Source organism: Channa argus, chromosome 16, assembly GCF_033026475.1.
Source record: "Channa argus isolate prfri chromosome 16, Channa argus male v1.0, whole genome shotgun sequence".
Classification (NCBI taxonomy): Eukaryota; Metazoa; Chordata; class Actinopteri; order Anabantiformes; family Channidae; genus Channa; species Channa argus.
The window spans coordinates 6,346,373-6,365,383 of record NC_090212.1 but is presented as its reverse complement, the minus strand read 5'-3'; the positions used below and the strand labels follow the sequence as shown (position 1 = coordinate 6,365,383).

Genomic DNA, 19,011 nt, shown 5'->3' with positions numbered 1-19,011 from the left:
ATCCCTTTCTTGCTGATGTACATGCAACACGTGCTGAGTAAGTTAATGAACAAAGTTTTTAAAAGTCCAAAATCTTCCAGACATCTCAAACAGTGGGAAAGGTTTTGCAGCAGCAGCAGACTGTTGCAGCAGCAGGGGGGGGAGGTCCGCCCATCCCCCGGCGTCAGATTGGACAAAGATCGTATGTCCCCGCCCATGGGAGGAGCAAGTGGTGGGCGCTCAGCCGCGGTTGAAATACTCACAGTCGTATCCCTGACATTCTTTAATTTGAGCTCAGCCACCGTGGGGTCTGCATTCACAGAAGGGGATCTTCTCGTCACCAAAACTAGTTAGGGAGAAGGAGATCCCATCGGATTTTTCATCCTCTTGGGCAAGATCTTACTCATCATTCACCTGGATTTTTAAATCTCAAAAGCTGCTCCAGATTTTTCTTTTTCGATTTTGTTTTTTTTTTGTTCAGAACACCTAAAGGAAAAAAAATGGGAGCCCAGTTGTCCAAGGGTGGGGTAGCTGTTGAGGGGAAAGCCGCCGCCGACTCTGCTGCTGCTAAAGCCAACGGCCAGGTGAGTACATTAGGCCTGATATGGCGAGAGCCAGCGGGGAGCCACATGGCTCCAAATTCCCGCTGGCAGCATGGGTGCCCCGGTGGGGCACCTGGCTGCGATGGGAGCTGAGCTTGTTGATCTTTCATCCTCTGACTTAAAACAGACATGAGTCTCTGTCAAAACCGCGGCTGTAGAATTAAGCTGGATGATGTTAAATAAAAACGCACTGAGTGAATGGAGGGGACCTCCAGCAGAGCAGCCGTCGAGTGGTGGTGCTCGTCCCCGCTCAGCGCGCACCAGACCTACCTTTGTTAATTCCGTCTGCTGCAAACAGCAGCAATTCGCCCCCAATTTTTTTTTCAAGAGTGACAAATTCGGGTTGAAATGTGTGCTTGGGTGACGTTTTCTCTCAGGAGTTGGGCTGTGGTTGGGGAGAAGGTCGGCGTCGAACAAAAGATGCGAGGCGAACGGTGCAAAGGATGCAAATGCGCCCTGCTGGAGGCGCATTTTGCAGAGTTGCAAACAAAGCGCGGACGGGCGCCAGTTCACACCCACTTCACCACAGCAGCAAACATATTTTACACTTAGGACTTTGTTTACGGCTCACTCTCAGTAATGTAATTGCGAATCGCTGGTTGTTGGGGGGAGTTAAGTCTGAGCCCCGATCAGACGCTGAATTAACGTTAGATCTTGGCGTGTCGCTCTGAGCCTCTGCTTGTAAGTACAACAGGTTCATGAAGGAGCTAAAACCAATTTAAGCGACTTTAGCTCAGTCTGTGCTCTGACTGACTGATGAAGCTCGGTGAGTCCATACAGAGCAGCAGCTCTTGGCTGAGAGCTGAAACCAGCTTTCACGGGGATTCCTTTGTTCCCCAACTCATCGAGCTGTGCTGACGTTTAGCCGCAGCACTACTGCCCCCACGTGGCTGCTCAGAGTCATGCAAACAGCTGTTGAATCAGCCCCCTCCCAACCTCTGTCAGCAGCTTTCCTCAAGTGGAACATGGATTAAATCTTACACTAAATGGGCTAATGCTAATCTGTCATATGCTAGATCTATGTATACAATTGTAGCACTGTGATGCACTGCTGTCATTATTGTCCAATGTGTCCAATTTTGACCCCATTTGATTATTTAAATCCAAGACTAACGAGTCCTCTTTCCTCTGCAGGAGAATGGCCACGTAAAGACCAACGGCGATGTGTCAGCCAAGCCCGACGGGGAAGCGGCTGCTGCAGACGGAAACGGAACCGCCGAACCAGCCAAGGATGGCGAGGGCAGCGCCGGGGACGCCATCGAGCCCGCTCCCGCAGCCGAGGGCGAGGCCTCCAAAGCGGAGGGCGAGGCCGCCAAGGATGGCAAGAAGAAGAAGAAGTTCTCCCTGAAGAACTCCTTTAAGTTCAAGGGTATTTCGCTGAAGAAGAACAAGAAGGGCAGCGAGGAGGGCAAAGAAGAGGCCACCTCCCCCACGACCGAGGACAAGCCTGAGGAGAACGGCCACGCGGCCAAGGAAACCAAAGAGGAGACGCCGGCGGCCGAGGCCAAAGAGGGCGAAGACGCCGCCGCCGCTGCACCCGAGGAAGAGACCGAGGCGGCAGAGGAGGCTCCACCCACAGAGGCTGCCCCCTCCGAGGAGGCTGCCCCGGCCCCCGCCGAGGACACGACACCTGCAGCATCTGAGGGCGAGGCCAAGGCAGAGTGACTGGACCCCGCCACGGCACCTGAACTGATTTTCCAAGATTAAAGTATATAAATATATATATGAGAGACTCGCGCCACGTTCTTAAAGTTCGAAACAAAACTACAAAAGAAGACAAAGGATATATCACGTTTGCTGATTCAACCACCAGTTCACTGCCTTTTATTAGTTCTTCGACAGACGGAATCTCACCGGGCCCTCTCATGACGAAAGTGTCGGCTTGTGTCGCCCCCTCTTGGTGCACACAGGGACTGGCGTGTGGCGAAGGTAATGGATTGGATGTGGAGGGAATCAGGAATACTGACTTAGTTTCCCAATTCATGGAGAAGCATCCTTTTTTAACAGCGTGGCAGCCCTATAACATTTTATTTTTCTTTCTCATCTTTTTGGGATCTAAAAATTGTCACCGTTGTGGAGCGGGGCAAGACCCTCTCCTTCACTCGAGATGACTGTTACATGGACACATAAACCTTTCAAATGATCTTATTAATTTTTAGAATTCTACATTCCTATGTTTTACCCCCAAATTTCAAAGTATTTTGTCATGTATAGAAAAGTAAAAATCAAGGAGGGGAGGTTGAAAAAGAACTGTCTCTGTTCGTGCATTTTGATTTTTCTGGCTAAGACCACATTCAAGCTTCTTGAGTATTGCAGTGTTCACATTTGACAGTTTATGACACAGGGTTTGGGATTGTGTACAAAATGTGAGCTTTTTATCTGCAAACTGTCTCTGTAAATATGTTTTGGCCAATATTTTTGGTTTTCTTTATTTTGCTATGGTTTTGAAGATGTTAATGGTTTTATTGTAACTTTTAATAAGGGTAAATAAATGTTCGATCCCCTCGGTCCGTGTCCTGCCTTGTGATTCAAAACAAAAAGGTTGCAACTTTACGCTGAAAAGGTCACATCTCAGTGTCGTTCATACACAAGAACAATTATAAATCTGAAAATGGATTCAACAACTCATACACAGTTATCATAGGGGTTAGTCATCTAATTATGAAAGATGGCACAAGAAATTAAAACATTTGATGTTTCATCAAAGTCTAGATATCCAACCTTGTTCTGCATTTGATAGCTCAAGGTCACATCTACAGATATTTTTGTAAGAAACATTCATACTCTACACTTAAATAATTATATCTTTTCTTTAATCATGTCCTACTTGTCTTTTAGTGCATTAAAAGTATGACGTTTTTTATTTTACTATGCATATTATATGCAGTTTATTTCCAAGAAAATGGTCAATAGTTTTATCATAGCAAAGCATGGTTGAGTAATAGGTAGACGGTGTATATGTGCCTATACACCAATCAGGCACAACATTATGACCACCTGTGCAATATTATACAATGCAATCCAATTTCTCATTCATTTTAAATAGGGTGCTCAAAACAACCTCTTTCTTATAAAGCACTACAGTATTACTCCCCTACCCACTTTGAACTCAATATAAACACAGTAAAATAATCAACTTACTGAACGATTTGACCTAAAACTCAGACCATGTCAAAGTATTCATGGCAAAGCCACATTTAATACACCAAAGTGTATTAAATGCACAGGTGATCAATATGATTGATTGGTGTGCAATAACGTAAGTGTACTTACCTATTGAGGTAAGTGTACTTGACTTAGATTTCTGCCTGCTTTGTACCTCACTTGTAAGGTGCTTTGGATAAAAGCATCTGCTAAATGACTAAATGTAAATGTAAGTGTAAGACATAATAGACATTCGTGTAATAGACACAACAAACAAGTGCAGCCTTGCAGTCATTATAAAATACAAAGACTGAGTAACACAAATGTCTGTGTACTCTTACTACAAAAATATACATCACACGTTCTGACCCACTTCGCAAGATTTAAACAGACCCCATTTTCACCATTGGGTATCTGGCCCCCTCTGGTGGACAGAAACGTGTATTGACAACGATACACGACGACTTTTAAGTTTATAGTGTGCAAGTAGTGAGCAACTAGTTTACACGTTTGTCGTGCTAGTGATGAGCCACGTTTATTAGTTCTTATTAAATATGAGAACGATTCTAGGCACACACTCTAAAACGACGCAAACAAACGAAAATAATTTTTTTTGATAACATAGCTGTCGTCATCGTGGGACGAGGTGGCCGAGTGGTTAAGGCGATGGACTGCTAATCCATTGTGCTCTGCACGCGTGGGTTCGAATCCCATCCTCGTCGTAGCCCAAGTTTTCTGTTTGAATATTATAATATGTGTTTGCCAATCATTTTAATTTTCATTCGTGGTGATATTGGTGCATTTCTAAGAAGACATTTGTGTTTCGAAAGCGAAACAATCCACTTTAAGTTAGCAACCACTGGCAAATTGTTTACACGAACCACGTGAAGGTAGCACGCAACGCGGAAGAGGTCTGTCTCGTATTTCCGGTTGGCGCAACCGCATCATTACTACTAGCAGCTGTGCTAAGTAAGCCGGTAATTGCATCCCGGTGGCACGTGTCTGTATGGCCGATAGGTAAGCTCGGACCAGCCCACAGCGACTGAGAGCACGGGCCGCCATGACAGACACTTCTCACAGCCTTCAGAGTTTCTCCAGGTAGCAGCACACTTAATATGATCATTACGAAAGGATTTATTTCTTCAAAGTTCATATTTTATTTTTATTTACAAAACATTTTAAATGGCCTAGAGTTTTCATGTCATCCACCGCTGTTTTTCTGCTCTACATTAAACATACAGCCCAGACTTATTTAAAGGATAAAGAAATAGTTTTTACTGTTATAATCTCAGATTTAACTTAACAAAATGCTGCAATTTAGTGGTAAATTAGTCAGTGTTGTGTACATTTTATAAAATAAAATCTGTAGCAGGTTTTTATTTATGCTTTGGATATTTGGATACGAAAGATTTATTTTAATTAGCTACGCCAGGTCCCATTTATCACGCATGCTGATTACTCTTATATTCTCATCATTTATTATATTAGTAACGCCGGTTCTTACCAAGACAAGTCAAAGTATCTGCAATGAAAAAAACGTATCTATAAATATATGCGGTAACACATGCTTTGGTAGGAAAGAAATGAGACTGCTTACAATATTAAATACAGTCAAAAAAAACTTTTTTTGGGTTTTAGGCAGCACACAATAATGTATATGGCAACCTTGTATGTATTGGGAGATATAATACAATAGATTTTTTAAATATAAATACATAGTATAATCTGTCCATCTTGAACAGCAAGACATTTTCAAGTTTCTTCTCTCAACTCATATTATAAACAACAAATATGCAAAATCTTCACTGCAAAGTAAATTATAAATCCTGAAGGTCCTTATCATCAGCTGGTTTTCAGATATAACAGATTAAAGAATCAGTGATCCACTCATTTTGGCTTTATGGGACAAAGTAATTACCTTATAGACAATAATTTGCTGATAATTTGCTGCTGCATTTTGGTCCCTGTAGTACAGGAAATGTGAAGGCAACAGAACACTGTTTTTTCTTTTTTGTGAATCAGGTTAAAAATAAAGCTATTAACCTTGCTAAAGATACAGAGTGCTAAAATTAACAATCTTAACAGTGATTGTAGAGGCAATCTTACTTGAATCTGATAGTCCAGCAAGTACTTCACTCCGGAGATCCTTGTATGACGAACATTGATCAATTAATAATAATTATTATTATCCGTTCAGTAGCTGAGCTGAACTCTGTTCTTGTAACAAACCTTTGCTATGCATTGTTCCCTTGATCACTGAACAACAAACTTACAGGTAAAGTACAAAGGCACCAATCAAAGTGAAACTATCAAAGCCATATGATGTCACCAATGACTTCAGCACACATAAACATAACACAATACACAACATAAATTGAAACAGACGAAACCCTGGTTGGCTCATATAGTGATGTTGAATCCCACAAATGCAGTATCAGAGTCCAAAGGAATGAGGGACCGTGATCTCCAAACATAGTAATACTAGTAGCCTTTAACAGTGTCCAACAACAAGTACCCACAGTCATTGTTGGTGAAGTGTTCAGTGGAGAGTCATGAAAGTTCAATGTTCCACTGGAACACAGGTTCAGCCTTTTTTTTTAATAGTAGAACCAAACCCATGGCTCAGTGACTCCTGGGTGCTATAATAATGTTGTAGTCACACGAGCTGGTCTGGCCTTTTCTCGTCGGTTCAAACTCAGCTGGCTCTCTGCTAGTGTTGGATCATTCCTACGATACTGGGAACTTGATTGGTCTAAGTTCCTGAGCTCCTGGCCCTCAGCAAATCCAACCCTCTCATTTTGGGCCCTTACCGATTTGGCAATGCGCTTTCCAATGAGATAAATCATTTCACAGATACACATGAAAATGCACAGTGCGCTGGACACGACCATGAACAACATGAAGATTTTTTTCTCTGTTGGACGACTTATGAAGCAGTCAACGGTGTTGGGGCACGGTTCCAGGGAACACTTGGATAATCTGGAAAAGATGAAGAAATTAGGGCACAGACACAGCAACACCACTTTTTAATTTGGAAATTATTAAGTTGCCAGACTTACCTGGGCAGGTCATATCCGTGGTATATGTGATACAGAATAAAAAGAAATGACGTGTCAAATCCAGCTTTGAAGACCAAACTAAGCAGGTAGGTCCACCACAGCCCACCTCTCTTCTTTCCAGGCTCAGTGTACAGGTGAGAGCCGTGGTGTAGCTCTGCATATTTCTTGTCCTTCCCTTCACGATATTTAACGTGAGCAATCACCATCAAAGAAGGGCAGGTGACAAAGATCAGCTGCAGGGCCCATAGACGGATGTGGGAGATGGGGAACATGTGGTCATAGCAGACATTGGTACAGCCAGGCTACAAACAGATAAACAATCAATGTTACATACTTTGATTAATTTGTCTATAATGACTATATGGTTAGGACAGACATTAGCCAGAGAAAACAGGAGGTAGTAATTTAGTAGTTTCTTACCTCAGCCAAAATATTTTGCATTAAAATGATAAATACACACAAAAGAAATTCGTTATCTAGTCAGGGATGTGAGAAATGGTTTTTAATAGTTATATAGTACGAAAAAGTAATCTGCATCTAAACCTGTAGGCACTTTTACAGGATAAAACACTAATTAAATCCATTTGTTGATGTGTATCCATCAACAAAACCATCAACAAAACCTACAGGCAAAGCAGAAAAATTTTTTCCAGAATGCTGAAGTATTTTACAGTATTATTTCAGTATGACGTTTTTTATGAGTTTAATTGTTGATTAGACTTGTGTTCTATCAGTCTTAATCTCTTCCTCAAAGGTACCTTAAATGGTACAAGCCAGTTGTCAAACCCCATTAGTCCTGTAACAGTTCTCATCTGTAAATGATGAAATGTGCCCCCCAGTGGGAAACTCCTCTATCAAACAAAACCAAATGGCAGCATCGGCCTTACCTGTCTGGTATTACATACAAAGTCTTTGCTCTCATCGCCCCAAACCCTCTGTGCTGCCACCACAAACACCAGCACTCGGAAAATAAACACCATGGACAGCCAAATCCTCCCGAATGCAGTGGAGTACTTATTGACTCCACTCAACAGACTCTCCAACCCCGACCAGTTCATCTCTGCAGCTGCAAAGGTGTGTGTAATAGATACAAGCTCAGCCTGTAAAAAGGAGGAAGAAATAAAAAAGGTTTTGTTCCAACACAACAGGATAAAAATAAAGAATAAATTGTAGTGTTGTTTTTTTTAGACGTTGATTTTATAAAGACTTTGCATTTCATGAAAATAACTTGCTTTGAATAAGATTTGGTGGGACCTTGACCAATCCAAAGCATGTCAGTATGCAACATACAGACTTAAGTAACACACTCGCTGCATCCTAAACTGATCTGTCCAACACAGAGTTGTCACTCACTTGTACGAAATCGTTCATAAAAATAGAATTGCAGATCCTCAGAAGAAGTAGTTGCCACGTAGAAAAGCATCTTTTCACGGCAGCTGCTTCTGGCCAGTATTGTTCCAAACAGCAAATAGCATTGAATTGAATTTGACGGATAAGAGTGTTAGATTAATGTCTTTGTCAGCCGGCTGCAGCAGCGGATTGACACATTGAAATGCTAACTTGTTATGCAGTCTAATAACTCTGCTTGTTGGATTTCACTTTGCAGTAAGTACTTGTCACTATACAATATATGCCGTAAAAATGATATCAGATTGCAATAGCCATAGTTAGTTGTCCAATAATTATAAACATTTTTAGTCTGTGTATATGTCTATCAGAGTTCAGCATGTTCTAAAACCTCTGAATAAGCTCATAAATCTGTTTAAAGCAATTCTAATTCCATGTCATTTAAAATGCAGTTCGTTATAATCACCCGGGTTATACCAATGGCTACGCTGACTCATAAAGCTGAGCCTAGTTACTTGTGTGATCACTTGTGTGATCTCTTTTTTTTTTTTATCTGACACATAGCTCCTGTGTGTGTCATCAGTAAACATTGCTGCTGCTGTTTGTTCCTTCCTGTGCTCATCTGCTGCTGCCGCCAAATGACCATGGTGGAAAAATACAATGTGTGCAAAGGTAAAGAGTTTGATGAATGAAACAGCCTAATGTCATCAATCCTATGTAAATATAACTTCGGTCATACATTAAACCTCCTGGCACGTGTACGCTTTCACAGTGGATGTTGCCTAGATACTTTCTGTGTGTTTAACAGATATGTCTTTTTTGCACACAGAATCCAGTGTACACAGTGCAGAGTTTACTCCTGAACTCTTGTATTTTTAGCCCTGATATTGTACAGGTAGGAGTCTTGTATGTTCCTGATGTTCTGTTGTACATTAGACAGATTTATCCATTCAGTTGGTGTAAAACATAGTGACTGATATTAATTAATCTGCACAACAAATTGCATACACTGTTTCACAGTATGCATGTTCCTGTGCTGCAGTCACAGTGAAACCTGTAGAGTGCGTGTAGTGCATGCAGCTTGTTAACCACTGTTTTATAACTTTGTCATGTTACGTTTCTTTCCAGGGCGACACAAATTGTGAATACTTACATTTATAGAGCAGAAGCTTCTGTGAACATTTTTAAACTGAATCTGAAAGTTACATTATCTGAGGAATGGGTTTCAAAGGAAGGGAGGAGGTTGGAAAATACTGTATAAAGAAGTCATAACTGTCCTAGGTCCACTGTGCAACTGGAAAAAAGGAAAATTAATTCCATGTGGGATCTGTAACACCATTCCCAGGCCTGTATGATTTCTGGCACAGGGGTGGAGCACTCCGTGTTTAGAAACAAGTAAAATATTTAGATTTCAGAAAACACGGGGACCAGCACTACTGACTTTTTTGTGTTAAATTTTAAATGTCATTGCCACTACTTATAGGCAATAATAAAATTGTTTTTAGCCAACGGGGCTTTTGATGATCGGAGCTGGTCCTCTGACTTTTTAATAAACATTGGCTCCGCTCCAGGAAGCATTTGGTTTGGCAGTAAGAAGTCATTCTCAACATTAATTCATTTGATGTTGTCGTAGTTGTTTGAAATTCATAAACTACAGTGTTTTTAAAATGTCAAATGTTTAGAATATATATTATGTAGAAAACAAATGCATGGACAACGGCTCCCTGTTGTGGAATTACTATTTACTACAAAATGGAAAACTCAATGTATGCTCAAAGTTAACATTTAAACAGGCTACAATCTACCATACCCCTGTCTCCATGTTTTATCTACACTTAATAATAACCTTAATAATACGCTGCAGTGTGGATTGTACTTGCACACTTTGTGTCTTACTCATAGCTAATGGAAAGTTTCTCCCATCTCTTTCTTGTTTAGAGTGCCAATAACTTAGTGCTTCCCCCCTTTGTCGGCATAATTACCAACTTGCAGGCGTCTGGTTTTAAGGGTACCTAAGGGGAAAAACATCTGTGTAACATTTCACTGCACCACTGTCGACAGTCTTTTGTTTACCCTTCAGTTCTGTCTATATTCATGGAATGAAGTAAAATGACGTAAAATAAGACTACAAAAACCTTACCTTGTGCTGAAACCTTGATCAAACACCAAAACCAAGTCCAATTGCGGGAGAAGATTAAACAACACTAGTGAATTCCAGGGTGTTAAAGTGAAATCTATTTTAAGGTATTCCGCTTCTTTCACTTTCTGCGTGTCGGTCTGTGCTTTCTCGCCCTTTCCTCAGAAACCCTGCCAAACCAGACTGAGCAGCTACTACGTCATCACACACATACACACACACACACACTGTCTCATCAGCTTGAGGGATACCCTCCACCATACAAGCCATGTAACTCTACACCTTTTACATAGATAAAAGATACAGACGCATGTACTTTATTGAGTATGGAGACAAGACATCCATCGTTGCCAACCAGCATTCCAGTGGGTTTTTGTGTGTGTAGGAGAAAAAGATAGAAAGAAAGGCCACACCCTTTATGTAGTTAGTATTTTTACAGTGGGCTATGAGTTCATACAGTATAGCAGAATGAAAGTTTTCAGTACCTAATTGCAACAGTAAAATAAGTCTTAATTTATGGGTAATGTGCAAAGTCACAATGTGCAGTAGTGACTTTTAAACTTCAAGCAATCAGAAACAAGTTGGTGTGATATTATACAGTTTATTCTGGACATGCCTAGTTTGACAATGCTTGTGTGGGGAAAACGTTTTGACTCTAGTGTCTTCTAATTTGATCACAAAACATACTTTTTAAGGTAAGGAAGAACATACAGAGACAGCTGAAAAATAAAAATAAAGAGAAACTGATTTTATGGCTCTGATCACCCTTAAGCATATCATCTGTTTTCACACTAGAGGTCACATATAATTTCTGACTCCTAGAATAAAGATGTACCTTTTATACAAAATATGAGGACTTTTATTTTATATTATATACTTTCACACATTTTAGATTCAAATATGACTAATATAGATACTTTGGTATTAGTGAAAATTGTAGAGGAGTACAAAGTATTTGACCCCACTCTCTACTACATGACCATGTAAAATGAACACAACAGAACATACTACAAAATGAAGTGACATATTCCCCATAATAATGAATAATATAATAAATACACCTCATATGAATACACCTGGTCTAAGATTAGTATTTTATTGACCTTTACCAACAACAATTGTGTAGCAAGACACAGCTCCAGCAACACCATTGTGTTTGTAGACAAAACCCCTAATATAGGCCGGATTACTGGAAATGATGATTCAACCTACAGGAGGGGGAGGTAGAAGCCCTGACATCATCGTGTCAGGACAACAAACAACATATTTTCTGCAAGACCAAGGATATCCTGTCTACATCCATCAGACACCTGTAGAGAGACTTGCCACCTTAAAGATTCTTTTAAAAAAGAGCTTGAAGTGGACAACCCACATTGAACTGGTGATTAATACTGCAAACCCGCGCCTTTTCTTCATGATACATGCATTTGTTGTATTGAGCGGTTTCAGCACCTCATTGCAACGGTAAAATAACTAATTACAAAGAAAGTAAATGTTAAGTCACAGACTCTTTATCATGTTGCCATAAGAGAACGATAACAAAACATCAAAGCCAGATCCAGCAGCCTCAGAGACAGTTTCTGTGCATGCGACAATGAATTTCTTAATTCTGTGATGTCAGCAGGCTAAATGTAAGCGGTCACACAAAAAGCTTTACTAGAAGACACATTTAAAAATGTTTCTGAATTTTTTTAAGTTGAGAAAAAATAAAGATCTCTTAATTTGTTAAGAGACATTTAACACTTAAACGTGGATAGTTTTCAGGCTTTAATTGTGAAAGTTTTCCGCCGGAAATTGTTGTGGCTGACTTGACACTTCAGTTCAACATGTCTCCCTCGCAGACTCTTCTCTGTCATTAGAAGCGTCTGGGTTTTTCCTGAAACCACTGTGTATTGTAAGTAGCTCTGTCTCTCCTGTTTTCCGTCGATGTAGTAAATGTGGAGGTGATGATACGTGGCCTAACGAGGTTCCTCGCTCTTATTTTAGCTTAGACGTCTTAGCTTGCTCTTTATTCTAGTAATATGCTTGTTGACCTGGTTTCAGTTACATGACCTGGCTGATGACAGAAGGTGTTGATTAACGTTAGGCTCTTGGGATCACGTTAGTTTCCAAATGTTTTTCTATAATTTTGTCTTTAATCCGTGTGTAATAACACATGTAACTGGTGCTAGCTGGCCGCGGGTTAGTTTACCGTTAGAGCATCGTCCTGGTTAACGGCCAAGCGGCTTGTTTCTGAACAGAGCCTCGGCTGTACAGACATAAAATCACTGGCTAACCTAGAAAACCTTTGGCTAGTAACAGTCTCATGCTCTATGTCGTGCTGTACCGTTAGCTTCAGTGTAACTAATAAAGCTCAGCAAGTTTCAGGTACAAAATCAGATCCCTGACCGCTTTAGCTAAGTGACCGTAGCGGTGGATTGATATTCGCGTGGACAGAATGTCACACTGAACCTGTGTCAAATCAGGTCAAATCCCTTCTGTTTTTGCGTTTTTCATTGGTATTTCAAATAGTGCTTGGTGTTTTTATGAGTCCGTTACCTGGTTTGCACACCTATATACACATATACATTAAATAGCTAATCACAATTAGGGTAATTTCTCAGAAGTAGGTTGCTAGTCATAATGCAGGAGGCGGAGTAAAATTATTCTGTTTTCCTTTACGCAGCAAGTTATCAGCAAGCTTCCGGGCCGTTGTCAGCCAGGACCCAGAAAATCAGCAGCAGCATCCTCAATGGTGTGTCTACATCCCGGAGCCGTCACATTTTCCTGTGTCCGCTCAATGACCTATCTCCTCAGCTCTCATCACAGTGAGTATTCCACCACACACCCTCCTTTTCTTATTCCGATTTTAATTAGGTAGCAGTTACACGTTGCAGCTGCAACGCATTACCCTGTCTCTCTCTCCCAGGCTGCACATGTATGGCGTTTGCGAGGCTTGGAGGGGAGTTTTGCCAAGCCCAGCACCTGCTGCTTATTGTGGACAAGTGAACAGGAGAAACCAGCCGGGAGCGAACACTGCCATTCAAACATACACAGGTGTTTATCGCAAAGGACGGGGTGTCTTGTCTCTGAAACATCCTAAAATAGATTTGTGGTTTTACCTTGTTACAGTCTGCAGTCAGCATAGGGTAGAGATTTTTAAAATCCACTGTGATATTTGATTTTTGCCCCCCAGTGTTGGTCGGTTAACGAGACAAGCAAATGCATGAAGATAAATATATCTTGAACTGGTTTTTAGATGAAATATATTACTCAGTAGACAATTATTGGTAAACATTGTATTCAAGTAAACATAAATATCACATTCACATTAAAATAACTAGCAACTAAGAGAAATCCAGTATGAAAAGACACTTAAAGCATGTGTCTGTATCACAGGTCCCTACTGCCATCCTGTTCAAACCATATGAAGACAAGCCAACCTTCAGTCTGTCACCAATCCTGTGGAGGAGAGGCTGTGGTTTTAGCCTGGGAGTGTCCTCTCAGCTCCTCTCCATTTCTGACTTTCCTTTCTTCTTCTGCACTGATTTGTCCAAGTCTTCTTTAAGTGGGCTAACAGATTGGGCAGAAAGAGAAGGCCAAATATTTTTTCTGTTTTTGTCATCTGGACTTTTGGTGCCTTCGCACCCCAATCTGCTAGATTTAACTTTTTTTTAACCAGGCCAACTTTAGTTTTCTTATTTTTTTTTTTTTTTGCAAAGAACAATTTTGAATTACGACCCTCCTTAATTATTTTCCCACAAGAGTTTTGTTGTGTGTCCTGTTTTTTGTTCAGGTTTTCTTTGTGACCAAAGGAGAAGAATATTTATATTATTTGCTCATAAAGTATGCTGTGAAATTTATTGTAATTTTTTTGATACAGTGACATTTTTTCACCTTTTTTGTTCAACAGTCAGAGGACCTTAACCTTGAATCTCCTGTCTGTTATTCCATTCTTTGAAGCGCAGTTCTTTCTTGAGTCATTTTTTTCCTCAATTACCAAACCTCTGTGGGTGTAAAAATGAACCGACCGGCTCCAGTGGAAATCTCCTATGACTGTTTAAGATTTCTCATAACACACAACCCCACTAATGCACAACTGGGAAAGTTTATTGAGGTAACACAATTTTAACAGTTTTTTTTTACCTCAATTTATTTACTTTGATTTTATATTTATAAGAAACAACAGGAACATGATTTGTTAAAATGTGTGTGGTTTGGTGTGTAGGAGCTGAAGGCATTTGGAGTTAACACACTGGTGAGAGTGTGCGCTGCTACATATGACAAAGCACCAGTAGAACAAGAAGGCATTCAGGTTCTGGTAAGTGACATGCACACATAAAGTACATGTATGTAATGAAAACCCCAATCTGTGAATGGGCCACATAGCTAAAAGTATCTCCGTAGAGGATAAAAATCACAACACAAATACCTACAGAAATGCAGAAGCTTAATCCAAGTCTACAGGTCAATCATGTGTGACTAACCTAGAGGTCTGTTGGGTGGAAAAAATTCCATTCGTCCTTGCATTTCCAATAAAAGCTAGCAGCAGTAGACTCAGTAGGCCATGAGCTTATTCTTCAAGGTTATTACAGTACAGGTATTTTTAGACCTGAACTGAAAATTGAACAAGTGTAAATATTACAGGTCCTTCTTTAGTCCTTTTACAGCTTATTGCTGTACAAAAAATATCTTAAAGGTGTTCTCTGGACTCAGGATCTCAAACAGAATACCTTGACTTTTTTCCGACTAGGATTGGCCATTTGATGACGGTTCAGCTCCTCCAGAACAGGTGGTTGATGATTGGCTGAGCCTGCTTCAGACAAAGTTCAGAGATGAGCCTGGCTGCTGCGTGGCTGTGCACTGTGTTGCTGGACTGGGACGGTCAGTATGCACAAGAAACAGGATTTGTCACAATGCCAATTCGACAGTGAATTTCTGTTTTTCCTGTAGAATTTGTTTCAAACCTTCATACACATAATCTGTTGGTAAAAGGTGCAGTGTGGAAGATATAGTGGCATCCACCCCTTTGCCCGCCCAAATGTACAGTGAACGACAGGGTCATGATATCTACCGCAGCAAATTATGTGACAAGATATTACATTATCCGTTCAGCTGCTTCACTGTAAGAGCCCTTTGGTGTTTTGAAAATTGAGTGCTTTTATTCTGAAGGAGCGCCTACAGGAAATAATTGGTTACAATGCAGCTTGCAGCACAAATCACACAAAATCTTTTACCTGGTAATGTTTGAGAGTAAACCTTCTAACAAGTGAGCCCAGAGTGCATAGTCAGCCCAGAGTGCTTGGTGTCAGCAGCACCCACACCTCCTGAAACTGTCCGAAGACACCCTGAAGTATGTCTGAAAGTGATTAGTGGAACTGCCACCCCTACACCAAGCAGTAAAAATCTCCACATTGTCCCATTTTTCTCTTTAGCAGAATCAGCACCAGGTCACTTTATGTAAAATCCATTTATGCAGTGCGACTTTTTAGAATCTTGCTGTGTTTGATGTGAATATTTGTGGTGCATTTAATTTGCTTCCAAAAGTTTTACTTTTTCTTCCTTTATTCATGTTATGTGTAGACCTTTAGAGTGTCACCAAATTCAAACTGTAAATGATCTATAGTAATGCAGAATTCCCTCTAGAGCTAGTGTTTTGTTTGTCGTCCGAGCTAAGAAAGTGCAATTATTAATGTTTTAAAGTGATTACACACTAATTAAAATGTAATGATAAATACTGTGTTCGATTTCTGCTAAGAAATCTCTATCAAGGATAGTGGACAGTAAAAAAACACCTGCACCTTTAAAGCTGCCATTTTAGTATAAAAGAACACATCAATATGTATAATGTTGTACAGGTTTAAACTCTGTGGCACTAGATATTTTACAATAGTAAAATACTAGTCACTACCATGTCACTTTGAATGTACACAGTAAAAGAAGTAAAATCTGTTGAACTTGATTCAGAAAACCAGCCAGCTGGTGCTTTAGAACTGATGTTTCTGTGTGCTCAAACAGATGGTTGTGTGTTTTCAAATCTTTATTTGTTCACAGAGCTCCTGTGTTGGTGGCCCTGGCTCTTATTGAGTGTGGGATGGAGTATGAAGATGCAGTGCATTTCATAAGACTGTGAGTACAACTCTACTGTTCTCCATTTGTACTTGATTCTTCTAACACCTGCTCTGTCTTTCCATATGTCACGAACAGTATCATCACCAACTCACATTCAGGTTGTTTGTTTAATGACTTTCACTTCTTGTTCTGAGCATGTTCCCTCTTTCGTCTTGTCAGGAAGCGTCGTGGAGCTTTCAACTCCAAGCAGCTGCTTTACCTGGAAAACTACAAGCCTAAATTGTGTCTGCGCTCCAAAGATGCCAACGGACAGAGCTGCTGTGTACAGTAGTAATCCACACAGCACATCATAGGAGACTTAATGTTTTGATGTTAAATGGAAAGTTGACCGTTACCTGGTTTGATAAAACTAAATCTCATTAAAGTACTTCATTATATTTTAGTAATTCAAGAATAATACAATATCTATTAATTAAAAACAGACAACTTCTAATTTAACATCCAAAATAACCAGATGTGTAGGTTGTAACTTTTTATTTCTGCTCCTTGATCTGTGACACCACCTTTTAATATGTAGCAAAAATGCACAAATAGTCAGCCTGTTTAACAGAAACTCCGCAGTCAATTTACCATCAGCATCATTTTGAACTTAAGCTTGTTTGGCTTTTAAAATTTAAACGGTCACTCTTGTGAATATAATCAATGCTGCTGATGCTGACAGACTTTTTCTGATATAAAACTTTGGTTCTAGGATCAGACATTATAAACATTTCTGTGTCAGTAGCTGACTATATTTGACAGTTGATTAATTCTTGTGATGTGTGGTCTGCAGCTAGATATTTATTCTTACAGTAGCTACAGCAACTAAAAATGCTGAATAAATAGTAGGCAGTGTGTGCTTTTGGAGGATCGCTGGGTTATTCCACACACATTTACTCGATCCTCACTGACCAACTCAGTGCTCTGTTGCCATAGTGCAGTGCAGCTGATGAAGATTTCTGACGATTTACAAAATGCATCAAGAAATTGCTTGAAATGATTTAAAAAATGGCTTAAAAAACCATAAACATGTGTCTGCAGTTTCATGCAAACGTGAGATAGGCTGTAATACACAAGACTACAATCTACCCAATGTCTGTATGTCCCACATCCGAGTCATAGGCGCCACAGTCTGTTTCTGTGGAACAATGGCTGTAAATGTTTGACACAGTCTTTCATAATGTTGCAAAGGCAACAGGGCCACCATATTGAAGGTCAGTTGGTGAATGTATTCATTAAGAAACACTTAAAGGGTTTGGTAGGTTGTCCTGATAGCTGTTTATTCAGTGGCCCCAGTGATCAATTCTTCCACTCCATCATCCACTTTGTTCAGCAACAAAGTGTATGAATGAGTGATGCAGTATGAGACATTAATGCTACCCTATTAATATGTGTATGACCAGAGTGCAGGATGCACTGGTGAATTAAAGTAGGCTCCATGAATATACAGGAGCATTTACTGATAAAAATACTAGTGTAACTGTGAGCTTGCACAAGAACCAACGTGTTTTGTCCTTCTGAACAGTTAACTATTAGGACAATCTCCTAAAGACTTTGTGTTTTCTTTTTAAAACAACTCTGAGCAGGACTGTGGAGCCACCACTGTCTTATCTCCAGCTCTTTACCTAGCTGTTTGCTCAGCTACTGTGTTTGTGAGGTCCTGTTGGTCTTTGTGATATTATCTTTCTATAGGATTTATTTTAATTCCCTTGTATCTAATATGTATTTGCATATTATTTATTGATTCCAATGTGTTTCTTTGTTAAACGTATGTCTGCTGGGAAAAAAAAAACAATCTATTAGGCTTCTTGTAAAATTAAAGTGTTTAGTAATGTAACTGTTGCTTGTTTTCATTACCACAAAAGAAATAATTTTGAGCATCATGTGGAGCATCACTTCAGTGTTAACCATCTTGCACATAATGTAAATACTTGTAATTTACTTTTAAAAACTGGTAGCCACTACAACTGTTGCAGGATGGGACTGTATGTAGGACTGTAGCTGGAACATGGCAGCTGGCCAATGTGAGGCTGAGCGTGACTTGAACTCTGTGAACTCTGTGTGTGACAGTGAGAGATTGCCTCTGGATGGACTGATGCTCTGTAAATGTGGCTGCCGGGATGGAATCACGTGGAGCTGATGGATGATTAGAGGTTGACTGATTTTATTGACTGACCCCTGCAGAGTACGAACTAACCTTGAAGAAAAGTCACAGTAGATAGATACATAAAATAGTCATGAATAACCCAGTTTCTAAGAATAAACTTGAGGACAGGTTCTAGACCTTAAACTATTTGACTAATTGATTTGTGGATCACTAGAAAAATTCTGAACTTAGTAACTGACAAATTGTTGTGGTCTTTGTTATGGTGCAAAATGAAATCTCCCAATGTCTCTAACAAAAAACGATATTCCTTGAGTGTTTAGCCCCTTCATTTTAACAAAAAACTAAAAAATTTAAACCCAAAAGAAGAACATGATGGGATAGTAAAGTAGTAAACATAGATTACTGTAACAAACGTGTCTGTGTTGCGTATGGCAAACACTCACCAAAATTATGACACATGTACAGTTACATTAGTTTGGGTTGTTATGACGTCAATAACTGTAATATCACAGTAAATAAGAAACATTTTTTTCAGTCAGTGTGCTA

The 19,011-nt window shown here is 40.0% G+C and overlaps 3 protein-coding genes and 1 non-coding gene across 5 annotated transcripts; 3 read left to right on the top strand and 1 right to left on the bottom strand.

The window, feature by feature from the left end:
* The first annotated feature begins 256 nt into the window (after window positions 1–256).
* Window positions 257–3,087, top strand: marcksl1a (MARCKS-like 1a). The gene is made up of 2 exons (XM_067479945.1): window positions 257–563; window positions 1,716–3,087. Exons 1-2 carry the CDS (start codon window positions 480–482, stop codon window positions 2,244–2,246), a joined length of 615 nt encoding a protein of 204 aa, XP_067336046.1. The 5' UTR covers window positions 257–479; the 3' UTR covers window positions 2,247–3,087.
* A 1,278-nt stretch (window positions 3,088–4,365) lies between these two features.
* On the top strand, window positions 4,366–4,447 carry trnas-gcu (transfer RNA serine (anticodon GCU)). The gene has a single exon. It is a non-coding gene; the product is annotated as a tRNA-Ser (tRNA).
* A 1,316-nt stretch (window positions 4,448–5,763) lies between these two features.
* On the bottom strand, window positions 5,764–10,458 carry gjb9a (gap junction protein beta 9a). 2 transcript variants are annotated; one of them, XM_067479944.1, is made up of 4 exons: window positions 10,272–10,458; window positions 7,672–7,884; window positions 6,785–7,086; window positions 5,764–6,704 (listed from the first exon to the last, which is right to left on the bottom strand). In XM_067479944.1, exons 2-4 carry the CDS (start codon window positions 7,840–7,842, stop codon window positions 6,365–6,367), a joined length of 813 nt encoding a protein of 270 aa, XP_067336045.1. In that variant the 5' UTR covers window positions 7,843–7,884; window positions 10,272–10,458; the 3' UTR covers window positions 5,764–6,364. The 2 variants fall into 2 exon arrangements, with proteins under 2 accessions (XP_067336045.1, XP_067336044.1); XM_067479943.1 differs by lacking the exon at window positions 10,272–10,458 and adding an exon at window positions 8,138–10,257.
* Window positions 10,459–12,045: 1,587 nt separating this feature from the next.
* LOC137101225 (protein tyrosine phosphatase type IVA 2-like) lies at window positions 12,046–18,195 on the top strand. The gene is made up of 8 exons (XM_067479354.1): window positions 12,046–12,162; window positions 12,934–13,075; window positions 13,177–13,304; window positions 13,647–14,364; window positions 14,476–14,568; window positions 15,001–15,131; window positions 16,302–16,376; window positions 16,539–18,195. The coding sequence occupies exons 4-8, from the start codon at window positions 14,269–14,271 to the stop codon at window positions 16,648–16,650; spliced, it is 507 nt and encodes a 168-aa protein (XP_067335455.1). The 5' UTR covers window positions 12,046–12,162; window positions 12,934–13,075; window positions 13,177–13,304; window positions 13,647–14,268; the 3' UTR covers window positions 16,651–18,195.
* Window positions 18,196–19,011: the final 816 nt, after the last annotated feature.

What these genes read in the sequence shown, in the direction of transcription:
- marcksl1a (XM_067479945.1), top strand. Translation starts at nt 480, where the DNA reads ATGGGAGCCCAGTTGTCCAAGGGTGGGGTAGCTGTTGAGGGGAAAGCC. An exon ending in CTGCTAAAGCCAACGGCCAG is followed by an intron (nt 564 to 1,715) that starts GTGAGTACATTA and finishes TTTCCTCTGCAG; the next exon opens with GAGAATGGCCACGTAAAGAC.
- gjb9a (XM_067479943.1), bottom strand. An exon ending in TTGTATGTAATACCAGACAG is followed by an intron (nt 7,087 to 7,671) that starts GTAAGGCCGATG and finishes ATCTGTTTGTAG; the next exon opens with CCTGGCTGTACCAATGTCTG. An exon ending in CACGGATATGACCTGCCCAG is followed by an intron (nt 6,705 to 6,784) that starts GTAAGTCTGGCA and finishes CATCTTTTCCAG; the next exon opens with ATTATCCAAGTGTTCCCTGG.
- LOC137101225 (XM_067479354.1), top strand. Translation starts at nt 14,269, where the DNA reads ATGAACCGACCGGCTCCAGTGGAAATCTCCTATGACTGTTTAAGATTT. An exon ending in AAGAAGGCATTCAGGTTCTG is followed by an intron (nt 14,569 to 15,000) that starts GTAAGTGACATG and finishes TTTTCCGACTAG; the next exon opens with GATTGGCCATTTGATGACGG. An exon ending in TGTGTTGCTGGACTGGGACG is followed by an intron (nt 15,132 to 16,301) that starts GTCAGTATGCAC and finishes ATTTGTTCACAG; the next exon opens with AGCTCCTGTGTTGGTGGCCC.